Below are 13,172 nucleotides of genomic sequence, written 5' to 3' on the forward strand. Positions count from 1 at the left end.
CGGCGAGCCCCGAGTGCAGCACAGGGCCAGGGCGCGTCGCGAGGAGCGGCGCAGCCCAGCGCGGCCGCCCGGCCCCAGTTCAGCAAGCAGGCGAGCACCACCGGGCCGAGCCAAGCGCAGCTCCCCTAAGCCGAGCGCGCGCCGTCGCCCGCGCCCCGCGCCGGGGAATGCGCCCTCGGCGCGCCGGCCAGGGGGCGCCCGCAGCCCACCCGGGGGGAGGCGGCCCCGAGCGCCCCTGAGCCTTCCCATGGCCCGGGCTGGGGCCCGGGGCCTCGGCTGCTGACGCGCCCGAAGCCCACAGAACCCGTTAAAACCCGGGCCGCGGCGTCGACCCCGGCTCAGGCACAGCGGCGAGAGGGCGCGGGCAGGGCCATGGCCCCGGGGGGCCGCTAGCGCCGGCCGGCCCAACCGGGAGCCGCTCTGCCGCCGCCCCCGCCGCCCGGGAGCCCAGGCCCCGCCGCCGCGGAGGAGGTGAGTGCGGCGGGAACCGGGAGGGAGCGGGCAGGGTGTCGGGCCACCCCGTGATCCCTCTGGGACCTGGGGCATTGCAACTCTGCGGAAGTGTCCGGGGCGCGGGGATCGGAGAGGCTGCGGGCTTCCTGAGGATGCAGGGGAGATACGACTGGAGTGGGCGCCGTACCTGTCCGGGCTGCCTGTTCCCTTATCATCGGTGCGACATAGAGATGTATGGTTGGTGTGTCCTGCGGGGTCACCAGTGTGCAAAGCAACTTTTTAATCATAAGATTCTGAGTGGGTGGGTGCTCCCAAGCACCCCCCACGTTCCTGGAGCAGATACCCCTTCTCCTGGGTCAGCTCTTTCCCACTAACGCCTCAGGCAGCGATCTTCCCCTTAGGTGCGCCTGTTCTGCCTCAGTGTCCTGATCCAGATCATCTGCTGTAAGGAAAGCGCTGTACTGGCAGACCCCACGTGGAGGGTCCCCCAGATCAGCAAGGCAGGAGGACCTCCAGCCCTGAAGCTTTTCTCCGAACCCTGTGCTAGCCCCTTGACCCCCAGCTGCCAGCTTGGATTTGCTTTTCCAGCAGGGAATCTTGCTTGAATTAGGGATCTGGTTGTGGGCTGTAGGTGAGGTAGGAGAGCCTGTTAAGCCCTCCCATTTGGGCAGGCTGGGGCCCCAGTGGTGAAATGGGCAGGGGACACTAGGAGCTTGGTAGAGCAAGTGGGACCAGAGAGTGTCAAGGTAGCCCAGGAGTGAGGCAGGGCTGGCAGGATGGGTCAGCTGGAGCTAAGGCTGAGGGGCTGGCTGCTTAAATAACTTACAGTTCTTGAGATAACTGTGTTGAGAACACCAGCCCATGAACACCTGGGGGAGGGGGATTACCTGAAGGCACTGGTGTGTCCACCCTGGAGCTGGGCCAGGTTGTGGGCTACAGTTCTCCTGAATTCACCCAGGTTGTTTCCCAGGAGCCCCTGTCCTAGTTGCAGAGACCGGGGAAACTGTATTCAGGGGTTGGGAGGCTCATCCCAGCCCAGGGAGTCGGATAGAGCTGGGGCCTCTTCTGAGGCTGCACAGGAAGTGTGCCTAAACCCATAGGGTAAGGTGTGCTGGAAGGCAAGGGCACCAGGCAAGCCTACCCCTGCTGCTGCCCCTCAGTTCTGAAGGAGCCAAGCCCGGAAGTGCTAGGGTTGGGGGAGAGAAGGCCAGCAGCCTAGCCTCAGTGCCCCCCATGCTCTGTCAGGCATACCTTGAGGGGGAGGATGAAACTGAGCCCAGGTGACCTTGACTGGGAAACCCCTGACCATGAAAGGGGGGTTTCAATCCCAGCTGTGGTGGTGTAGCTCTGCTTCCTGGTCCATGGGTGTTGGGGGAGGGGGAAGCCAAGGAGCCAGAAAGGATCTGTGGCCTGCTTGGGGGTAGAGGGGATATCTTAGGGCTGGGGTGCTGTTAATAATTCCATCCCGTGTTCCCCCGCAGCCCCTGCTCCTGCCTCCCTTCCATCCAGGCAGTTCTCAGCTCTGAGGAGCTAACCTCCCTTCTCTGAGGCAAGCTGCTCACCGCCCCCCACCCCCCACCTCACTCTAAGCCTGAGAGGTCTGGATCAGGCCAGACGGTTCGACCACCTAGCCCCCTGCGCTACCCCCAAGTGCCTCCAGACCCCCTTGTCTGGCCGCCCCTTCTCTGCACCCCTTGCCAGCCCCAGCTCCTCGGTTCTTTGTTCGAACGTCTCTCCTCCGTCCCTCCCTCTCTCCTCCCTCTCTCCTCCTCCCTCCCGCCTGCCTCCCTCCCTTGCTCCCTCCCGCCAGGCTTCTTTCCTTCTTTCTCTGCTCTCCTCCTGGTGGGCTCCCAGGTGGCGGTGGCTGTTCCTTCTCTGTCCACCCACCTGGTTCGCCTGACTGGGGGCTTCTCTGAGGCCGAGGCTAAGTGGAATACATCTAGGGGCTGGCAGAGGGGAAGCAGCTGTGGAAGTGCCCTCCCTTTCCTTCTCTCTGTCCCTGTCTTCCTCTTCTTCCTTCCCTCTTCTCTTCTCTTTTCCATCCCTCACGTGGCCAAAGAGGGAGCCTGGACTTGGGTCTGAAGCCCCAGCAGACTTGATCATCCCCCATTCACTCATTTAAAGGGCCAGGGCATTGTGAGAGGTCCCTGTAGGGGCCCAGTGGGGCAAACCCCTCCACCTTCCTGGATACCTTGGGGGCTCTAATGCTGTCCTTGGTGACCCTGCCCTTGTTACCACCACAACGGATGCAGAAGAAATGAGGTTATTGGGGTGGGGGGGGGATGTGAGTTAACCTGAGCCCCCTGATACATAGGATCAAAGGTTTCTGAGGGACCCAGACTGTATCTTGCCCTCCCCAAGCCAGGACAGTGTTCCCCAGCTTCCTTGAGCCCCACCCCACTAGCAGGTCAAGTTCTTGAGCAAACACATGCTTGTGAGGACGTGTGTGGGCATGCAAGTGTGGACGTGTGTATATCCACAACTGTTAGTGGGGGCCTCCCAGGTGTATCGGAGGGTGATGGTGGCTGTACAGCCCTTTCTCCTACCTGCCCCCTCTCACCAGAGCCTGCTATTCAGTCAGCACCAGCTTTGTGCCCCAACAGACTGGGGGAGGGGCTGGTTCTGTTCTCCCCTCCCCCAGCCAGTCTCCCCAGGAGGGAGCTTCTGTGATGGGTGGGGGATCTTGAAGCAACTTGAGAGGTGTGTCAGGCACTCTGGAGAGGGTGTTCCCACAGAGGGCACCACCTGGGGAATGGGCCAGGAGGCCTGAAGCTGCACTTCCTGTCTGAAGAACCGCCAGTGGTTTGCCCTGGTAGGAGAGGCAAGGGCTCCGGGGCTCCTGGGGAGGTGGGTCTAGGGAGGCCTCAGGGTCTGTTGAGTGGAGCCTGACAGATGTGGATCCTGGGCCTTGCCTCAGCATATGGCAGCCAGTGCAGGGGATTAACAGGCCACAATACCTGTCACCCTACTCCAGGGTCCTAGAAATGGGCCTAGGGTCTTGCCTCCCATGGGAAAAGAGAATAGACAAGGCAGACCTGGAGGATGGGGCTCACACTGTCATTCTTGGTGCCCCCACCCCCAGTGTATCTGGGTAGGGGGGGTTGGGAATTGGCGCTGGGTTTTGCCGGGAGGGAGCAATATGTTCTGACAACTGGTGCTGGGCTGCGTTTACCCAACAGCCAGCCTGCCTGGGGAGACAATATTTGAAAAACATAGTATCAAAACTTGGACCTGCTGGGATATGGGGGTTCTGAGGACACCGAGGTTGGCTCAGACCCCGCCCCAGGCCTGTTGGCCATCCCAGCTCCACTTTCTTTGCTCTCTAGAGGCAGAGCTGGAACTCACCTGGCAGCAAGTCCTTCTGTACATCTTACCTGGATCCCTCCTGCTGTGATTTCAGATTTTGCCTCCCCTTTTCTAGCTGCTGTCTCTCCCACTTTGGGCTGTCTGTGTGTGTCTCACTTATCCTCCACTCTCTCCCATGCCTCTACCCCAGTAATCAGGTTCAATTTCCCTGTACTGGGAGGATAGGTTTGGCTGGAGCAGGCAGGACTGGATCCATCTCTTCCTCCAATCCTTGAGGTGGGCGAGGGAAGGAGCAGCCCATTTGGTTGGGGGTGGGCACAAAAGAGAGAGCCTGCTGGGAACTGGAGGGGACTGTAAGATTGCCTGCTTCAGCAGGACCCTGTGAATGGAATTCAGGATGCTGGGGCGGGGGGGCATTGTTTGAGTCTCCAGTGGCCCCTGTTACCTCTGGTGACCCCAGGCTGCACCTGGTTGTTTGGTCTTCAGGTCCATTGGCTACACCTTCCCAGACAAAGGCAGGTACAAAAAAGTATATCAAGTTTGCACACTGGGGCTTTCATGGTCCCAGGCTGAGGGTGTGAGCAAGGAGAGTTGGTAGGGGAGGACGCCCCTATCTGCCTTATACATTTTGATTTTGGTTCCCCCTTCCCAGGTGTCCAGACAGCCGAGCCTGCTTCCTGGGCCCTAGGCCCCTCCCACAATGCCTGTTGCTGGTCTTCTCCTTTGGGCTTCCCTACTGACTGGGGCCTGGCCAGCCACCCCCACCCAGGACCACCTCCCAGCCACGCCCCGGGTCCGGCTCTCATTCAAAGGTAAGAGGCTGCCTTGCCCTGGCATCCTCATCCTCTGTCCACAGAGCTTGGCCCGATGCTGAGGAGACAGGGAAGACAAGGCAAAAAAGACATATTGTGCAGCCACATGGGTCACCCTGGTTGTGTGGGTGGGGAGGGGAAGGACAATGGTAACTTGCCAGGAAAGGCTGGAGAACGGGCCACGTAGACATTTCAGAGAAGTCTCTCGAGTCTGGGCCCCTTCTGGAGGCAGAATGTGGGGTCTCAGGCTGGGTGGCCTAGGGTCTGCAGAGTGCCTTCCTCTGTGTGATAGATAATTGGGGAGAGAGAGATGCCACTTCCTCCAAACTTGTGGAAGCCCTTCCTTGCCACAGCTCTGTGTCTGGTCCTGCCCTGGATGGTCCCTGGGGTGGAAGGGCAGATAGTCAGGTGGACACTGAGGCCTCAGGAAGCTGGAGAGGCAGGACCTACTCTGCTGGGGTGTGGGTCTCTAGATGGGAGAGGTTCCCAGGAATCAGGGAGGGTGCTGTTGGCTGTGAGGGGAGGGCAGGCTACCTGGCGAGTTCAAGGAGAACACATGGTAAGAGACAGGTCTGAGCTCCTGAGATCCCCAATGAACACGTTGCTTTGGAAGTCACTGGAAGGTTTTAATGATGGGTTGGGGTCTGCAGAGTGAGAGGTTCCCCAGCTTCATTGCCTTTGTACCTCACCCACTGGCAGTGAATACACATGGCACACACTCAGGGTGTCCAAATGGCTCACTCACGAGCCACTTCCTCAAAGGTCTGTGTGATCAGAAGATTCTCCCCTCCGCCTGGGAAAAGGGGTGGCAGCCATGCTGGGATCCGGGGGATCTGGGGTCACTGCTGAGTTCTCCTCTGGCCCAAGGTCACTGTGTCCAGTGGGCTGCCCTGGGTGGGGCCCACTCAGCCCTGGCTGGCCAGATTTCCGGGCACACATATTGGGGTGAAAGGCTGGGCTGACTTTTCCTTCCTCAGGTTTGGCCGAGATCCAGCCTCCTCCTCACCATGTTCCCACGTCCCCATGTCCCCAGCAGAGCCCCTCCCTTGTCCTTATCCCACCATGTGAGTCGATGGGGGGAATGAGGAGTGCATTTCTGAAGATGCACCTGGAAGAAGTCCAGTGTGGGGCCTGTGGAATGGGCTGAGGGTGATGCTTTTGGTTGTAAGAGTACCCCTTGCCCCCAGGCCTGGGAAGGGGAGAGATTTATTCTGCTGTTACCTCCATGCTTCCCTGGTGGATTTCCTTAGAGCAGATTAATAAATCTTGAAGGGGCCTGGCCCCCCCCCTCACTCCCTTCCCAGCCCAGGGTGCCGGCAGGGGGAGCAGAGCATCCCCTCCCCCCACTAGGGCAAGGGGGTTGGGGGCTTGTCTTCATACCTCTGGGACCCTAGAACCCAGACATACACCCTGGGTAGTATTTTTGTCATCACACTGGAGACCTATGAGGGGAAGCAAGAGAGATAAGACTTAGGGAGTTCCTCTATATGCTCCTTTTAAACCTTCTTAGACCTCCAGAGACAAAGGGCCAAAGACTTTTGTTCCTGTTTTCCAGAGAGAGAAACCGAGGCTCAGGCAAGGGCAGGGCCAAGGTCGGGCAGGAGGCAGAGGCGAGGCCAGAAATAGAACCCTGGTGTCCTGGCCTTGCTGACGCCCACATTGGTCAGGTCGATTCCTTCTCAATTAGCTCTGAAGCCGACACCCGCAGTGACTAAAAGCCCAGCTTGCTGGCAGCCAGCCTATGGTGCTGACTGCTGTGGCAGCCTGGGGTGGGGCCATAGGGTGCCTGGGGCCACCCTATCCCAGGTCTCTGTGCCCTCACACACACAGGCTTCCCGGCCCTGGATGACTTTCCCCATTCCCCACTTACCTCATGTCCTAGTTGTATGCTTAGAAATCACTTAATTTAGCAGATACTTGAGTCCCTACTCTGTGCCAGGCCTCATGCTGAGTACCAAGGGGTCTGCAGTGAACAAGTCTCAATCAGACTGGCTGAAAAGATAATGGACATCCAGTTGGTCAGTGCCACCTGGGAACCCAGCGCTTACTGTGCACCAGGCCCTATGTATCCACCCCCCATGCTGGACCGTCTCAGCACAGTCATGTACACAAAGTGGCCCTTGGTGAAGAGTAGGTCCTCACTAAGCATTTACAGAGAATGGATACCATCGGCCATAGAAACTGGGATCTCACAGCCAGGCCAGGGACTAGAAAAGGGGTGGGGGGGGGTGGGTGAGGGCTTCTTCTCCCAGGCATACCTGAGGTTCATAGAGAGGGTTGCTCTCAGAAGCGCTGGTGGTCACTTTGGCTTTATGCCTCAGTTTCTCCTTCTGTGCCTTGCCTGGATATAGCAGTTGGCGTACCAGGCCCCAGGGACTCAACCTAGGCCCTCCCCCCACCCCACCTCCCCACCCCCACCCTTGGTCTTGCTGCAGTTGGGAGGTGCCAGTTCCGGCCTGGTTGGGCCAGACCCTCCCGAGCCGGAGGTGCTGGCATGAGGGGCCACACTGCCCAGGGCAGCTAAAGGAACAAAGGCAGGAACTGGACCAGGCTTGGGCTTGCTGCCTGTGCATTTGCCTGGGCACCCCAGCCAGGCCAAAAGCTGAGAAAGTGTAAGGGAGAAGGGGCCCAAGGTTCAGTTAGAGTCCAGGTAAGGGGGGCTCCTATGGCCCATCTCCTGAGCTTCCATTAGCAACACAGCCAAGGTCAGGCAGAAGTGAGGGGTCAAGTGGGGAAGATTTCCAGGAGAGATGAGGTGTCCTCTGAGAGCTCATGGATGCTTGGGACCAGAGAGCCTGGACAGCAGGACCCTTTCCTCCACCCATCCTTGTCTGGAGTCCCCTTAACCCCAGAGTCCCTGGCCAAGCCTAGAAGAAAAAGCTTTCCCTTCCCCCATCCTGAGATGACCCAAGCCAGGGGGCACCACCTCCCTCTGCAGCAGGGAGGTGTGAGTGCCCTGCCAGGTCCTTTGTTCAGCTTGGGGAATGTTTACTTTATCCCAGGAAGCCACCCCCACAATATGCAGCTGCCTGCTGCCTGGGCTGGCTTTGGCCAGGACATGGGGGCCAAGAGGTGTTTGGTGGAGGAAAAGGGTCCTTCCTGTGATGACATGAGGTGGCTGGGCTACTGGGGAAACCAAGGCAGGAGTAGGGAGATAGAGCAGAAGAGTCAGGAAAGATGAAAATAATAGAAGTAACAGTAGGTACCCATGATGATAACCATGTGGTGGTGTCTCCAAGGCCTGAGAGGGGTCTCCATGGGTTTTCTGTGAGGTTTCCTGTCACTCAGCAACAGCAGAGCCTGGCTCTGTCTGATGTCTGAGCTTGTCTCAGGACCGAGAGAGTGAAGGGTGGATTGGGGGAAGCAGGTATAGCCCTCTTCCATGAGCTAGGGACAGGGCTCCAGGATCCTGCAGTGCTGGCCTTAGCCTTCCCAGCCTCATTTCCTAAGGAGAGGGTTGAGGTTGCACTGGGCAGGCTTCTCATACCCTCTGCTTACAGAAGCAACAGCACTTGGGTTTGCTTATTTCCTGTAAATCCAGCCCTCCGTCATCCCAGTCCACTACTGATCAGAGTCCCCTAGGAAGCTGTCTCCTTTTGGAGAAGGAAAACAAGGGTCCAGGAGAGGAAAGGGCTCCTGTGTTCAGAGTAGCCCTGGAGTTTGGATCTTCTCTAATTCCAGGCATAACTGGCTTGCTCTGTGGGGAACGACACTCTGTAGGTGGAGGGTGAGTGGGTAGGTGCTGGTCACTGCCTATGCACCCACCCCAGCCCAGCCTCTGAGCCTCTGGGGCTAATGGCCCAGAATAGTGCCACTACTTACGTCATCTGCATGTGGCATCAGAGAACCAGAGTGGCCAGGTCTCCTTGTTAGGAAATGATGAGATTGGAGGTTAGGAGAGGTCATAGCCCGTTTACTTCACCCAAGTGGGGGATGAAGAGTGGGTGAATATGGGTTCAGGTGGAAGTGCCTTTAGCCCTGATGGAGCATTGCCCCACCCCCAGGCCTGACTGCACAGTGAGGAGTGGGGGATGTGCCCTTGCCTCCCCAGGGGCTCCCTGGCCAGCCAAAGGAGGCTAGGAGATTCAGAACACAGAAGAGGAGGTGTTGGGGAGAGGCCAGAGGTGGCACCAGGGAACTGGGTAGAGGTCAGGTGTTTCTGATAGCTACAGTGGGATTTGGAGCTAGCAAACTGGGGAGGGGCCGGTATTCCAGATGAGCCAGGAGGAGGGAGGTAGGAAGACCCAAAGCGTGAACTTGAGCCCAGATTCCTGCATTTAGGATCTCAGTTTTCCAGGAAATGGGAACTGCCTTACTCCTGAGAGGGGACTTGGAAGTGGCCACTTCGGGAGTTGGGAGGTCCTGGAGGCTGGCTGCCCCTCAGCTGGCCAGCAATTGGCGCGTGGAGAGAATGGAGTAGGTCCTGGTACTTGCTGAGAACCTGTCTCAGGCCCAGCCTGAGTCAGCCAGTTCAGGGCTGGGGGCCTTCAGCTGTGGTCCTTCCAGGTCCAGCCAAGCCTCAAACGGGACCGCCACTAGCTGGGCCTCAGCAGCACAGGCCTTGTCTCTGGTTCCCTGGCATGACGCCCGCCCCTCCCTCTCTGGCTCCAGCTTCCCTTGGCACTGAGTGAGGAGCTGGTGCATGCTCAAGGAGTAAATCATGTTCCTTGGCAGCCCCCGCTGCTTCGTAATCGTAAAGAATTTAAAGAGAAACCGCCAAGATAAAAATCTCATTCTGGCCCATAAAGGTATCTTTCACTCTGTGGCTTTGGAGGCAGCGGCCTTAGAGTGGGCTCCTGGTTGTCTGCACCTGTATGTATGCACCTCCAACCCTGTGACCCCTCCAGGGGTGGCGGGGGGCCCAGAGGTTGTCTTCAGAGCCATGGGTACTTGGCCCCTGACCCCTGGGAGACCTCCAGCTCCTTCCATGGGACTTAAATTTGGTAGAATTCGAAGGTGGTGGTGGTTGAGAGGGCTGTCCCTGAAGGCAGACAAGCCTGCCTTCTACCTTTGTCAGCTGTGTGACCCCGGGCAGGTGGCTTAGCCTCTCCAGGACGTGGCTCCCCCTGTGTAAGGTGGGGACCACAGTGGCTCAGTGCAGGCAGCATCCTGAAGGCTTAGGCTGCTTTGCTTGCATCCTGGCCGTGGATAGATCTTGAGTAGTGAGCCTCTCTGTGTCCCTGCTGCATTGTCTGTAAAGTGGGGATAAGAATGGTTTTGGCCTCACTGGGAGGCCTCACGTGGGAGGATTAACTTTGTGAATGCAGTTATGGCTCCTGTGAAGGAAGTCTCGGGACTTCGTAACTAGGAGCTATGCTGAGGGTGGCAGAGGGGTGAGGGCTGGTCCTGGGGGAGGCCCAAGGAGTTCTGCACTACTTCACCTCTCCCTCGAGATTTCTAACCTTTGGTGAAGGTGACAGTGTTTGGAAAGGACTGCAGAAGGTACCCTGAGCCCTGTTCTGGGAGTGGGGTCAGGCAGAAATAGGATGCCACTATCATGGGCATCCGGTCAGGCTTCCTGGAGGAGGCTGCATCTCAACAGGGTCAGGGAGACTGTGGGAGGGAAGAGCAGGAAGCAGAGGTGAGGTGTGTGTGCCATAATACCTGGGGGAAGGGCAAGATACTGGATGGAGTCCTGCTCTTGCTGCTTTGACATAGCGTTTGTACTTGTTCCTTGTGGTTTTTAAGCTCTTTGTTCCTCATGGCAAAGGCACCAAATACATATGGTGAGGAAAATCCAATGAGAGAGGTGCACTGGGTAGGGCATGCCTTGGAGGGAGCTCCCCACACTGAGATGAGCTCCCCACTCTGTTTGGGACCCATGAGCAGCCACAGTGACCCCTCTCTGAGCACTGTTATGGCTCCTACAGCTTGTGTTAGGGGTGACTGGACCCCTTGCTCACTTGGGCATCTGTACCACTGGGCTGACAGCATGGTTGCCTGGCCTGGCCTGGTACTGTCCTGGGAATTTGAGCCCCATCTCAAGGGAGCCCTTGGAGTTTTGGAGAAGCAGAGAAGATTCCTGCTGCATTTTTCTTAGAAATAGCAAGAGGGCCTTTGCCAGAGGCCTGGATGCCAGAAGGTTCCGGTCTGAATCCAAAGCTCAGCTCACGTGGGTGCCTGAGCTTGGCAGGCCTGTAGCTACCGCTTCCCACCCCGCCACCGCTCCACCCCTCCCCCACTACTGCTCTCCCCCCTCAACATACCCCAGGCTGTTTAGCAGTCTCAGGGAGGGTGGAGGCCTCCTGGGTTCCAGACCCTGACCACTGGTCCTGACCCAGCAACGAATGGGCCTGGGTGGTGGCTGCTGGCCTAGGATCCAGGAGGCCTGCCTGTGGGGGAGGGAGGCCTCAGCTAGGCTGACTTGTGGCGTTCTCACCGGGGCTGCTGGCAAGTACGGGTATCTGCTGCATCTCTGTAGGGCAGGGACAGCCCCAAAGCAACAGGCCCCTCCAGGGACCAGGAAGTCTTTGGGGTGAGAGGCCTCAGCTCCAGATCCCCCTTCCCCCACTCTTCTTCCTTCCTTCCTCCCTCCCCGCATCCCCCCCCCTCGCCTCCACCCCTCCCATCCCCACCCTGACCCCCTCTTTGGCTTCCTACCCGGACGTGCTCTTTCCTCTGAGGTCTCTGCACCCAGCCAAGAGCCATGTTTCTTTCCACTTAGGGCTTGGTGCTGATGCTCTCATTTCCCTCCAAGGGCAGCGTCCACTGCCTGTGTATTTGCCGGTCGGCCAGCATGGTGGGTCCCTTTGGGTCAGACGCTACAACTGGCTGAGGAACAACTAGAACTCAGGGGCCCTGTGGGCTCCTGCAACACCCAGGGGGCCTCTGCCCAGGGCAGCCTGTGCTATCGCTGTCGCTGTCGTTTGTTTTGTTTAACACCCTCCTGTCCCAGCACCAGGCTTGTGTGGAGAACTCACTGCCTTCCTGGACTGGTGACCAGCTGAGTCCTGTTTGGTCTCCCAATTCTGTCCTATTGCATCCCCTAAGGCTGACCCTAAGTACACATCTGTCTGTTCAATGCCTCAGTTTCCCCATCTGAGTGTTGGGAAGGAGACTGAGACTGTCCGGACATCCTGGGACTCTCTGGGTGGGTGACATGAAGGGCTTGTAGGGACCCCAGGAGTCCAAGGAGGGCAACAGAGGTGGGGGCTGGGTGCAGGGCAGGGGGAGGGTCTTGACACCCACTAGCCTGTCAGTCCCATCCTGGCCTGTCCGTCTGGTTGATTTATCAGAGTAAATGAGCCATGGAGAGTTTGTTGTCTTTTGCAGTCACAGGGAGGAGGTGGCGGGGGAGGGAGGGAAGGAGTGAGGGGTTTCCGGGCTAGGTCTGGAATGTGGGAGGCGGGGTGGGCCCCTGAGGCCAGTGGAGCTGGAGGCCCGATCCACTCTCCCCACCTGAGAAATGGATCAGTGCGACCCCTCCCCACAGGGCCAACTGTCTTCCCAACCCCCTTCATGCTTCTTGGGGCACATTCCTGTGTGAGCTGCTTGCCTGGCCCAGGCTGCTGTCTCCTACCCATGCACAGGGGCTGCCTGGTCCCTGCAGGCCAGCTTTGCCCCTGCACTGTGTCCTTTCCAAACAGGGGTAGAGCTCTGAGCTCTGCCTGGCTGGTAAATGCCCGAAGGTGTCCTCGTAGGCATCTGCACATGCTGTTAAGGGTCCTACATGGACCTACAAGGGTCCTCCTGGCTCCGTCACCAGCCCAGACCCAGATGATCAGGTGCCATGGGGGTGGGCAGGGATCACTGGAGCACCTAGGCTAGAGAGCTCCCTACCTGCTGGGACAAAACAGTCGAAAGTTATTGGACATCCTCGTGGGAGAGAGGTGTAGAACCCTGGGTTTCCAGCCAGCGTGTGTGCCAGGGTATGACCCTGCTGCGTCTTCCCTCCTGGCTTTTCCTGGGTCAGGTTGAGCTGTGCCCCCAGCCTGTCCTCTCCTGGGCGGAGTAGGCGGGCACTGGGGCGGAACGGGCGTGGGAATAGCATGGCTGAGCCTGCTGGCCCCAGGCTCCAGCCCTCAGCCCCCAGCCCCCAAAATGGGAGGGAAGCCTACAGTGGAGCTTTAGCCCAGCTGGGTGGCTCCAGCTTGGCTCTGGCTTGGTGTTTACTGAAGAGCTGGGATGTTTACAGTAGCCCTTAAGAGGGGCCCCCTAGTTCCAGAGGATTTCCCAACTTGAGGGTCCCACTGGGGCTCTTCAGACTTCACCACCTTCCCACACCCCTGGGGTAGCATTTCAGAGTATAGGGACTGCAGCCATCCCTACCCTCACCAGGACTGGGCCAGTGTCACAGCACCTGTCCCTCTGCCCTCCACCCTGGTCTTGTGTCCCTTTCCCCTGGAGGAGCCGACATTCCCAGGAAGTGGCTGCTCTAGATGGTGAAATACGGTAACTGGGTCCCTAGTTCAGACTTTTAAATTAAATTCAATCAGAGCAGTTATTGAATATAAACACACCGAGTCATTTACATGTTAATTATGTTGAATGGACTACAAGGCCATAATTAGTTGCTAATTGGGTGAGAGCGGCTGTAATTGGTTTTGTTGGCACCGACCTGGCTCACCTGCCTGGGGGGAAGGGGGGGCGAGTGTGGATGGC

The 13,172-nt window shown here is 58.4% G+C and overlaps 1 protein-coding gene across 2 annotated transcripts in view; it reads left to right on the forward strand.

Annotated features, from left to right (window-relative positions):
* The first annotated feature begins 433 nt into the window (after positions 1 to 433).
* The window catches only part of SEMA3F (semaphorin 3F), a 29,236-nt gene continuing 16,497 nt past the window's right edge, over positions 434 to 13,172 (forward strand). For both annotated transcript variants that reach the window (XM_030306832.1, XM_030306834.1), the window contains exons 1-2: positions 434 to 471; positions 4,412 to 4,571. In XM_030306832.1, the coding sequence (XP_030162692.1) occupies positions 4,460 to 4,571 (112 nt within the window). In that variant the 5' untranslated portion in view covers positions 434 to 471; positions 4,412 to 4,459. The remainder of the gene's footprint in view (positions 472 to 4,411; positions 4,572 to 13,172) is intronic.

This window comes from Lynx canadensis, chromosome A2 (genome assembly GCF_007474595.2).
Source record: "Lynx canadensis isolate LIC74 chromosome A2, mLynCan4.pri.v2, whole genome shotgun sequence".
In the NCBI taxonomy this organism is placed as follows: domain Eukaryota; kingdom Metazoa; phylum Chordata; class Mammalia; order Carnivora; family Felidae; genus Lynx; species Lynx canadensis.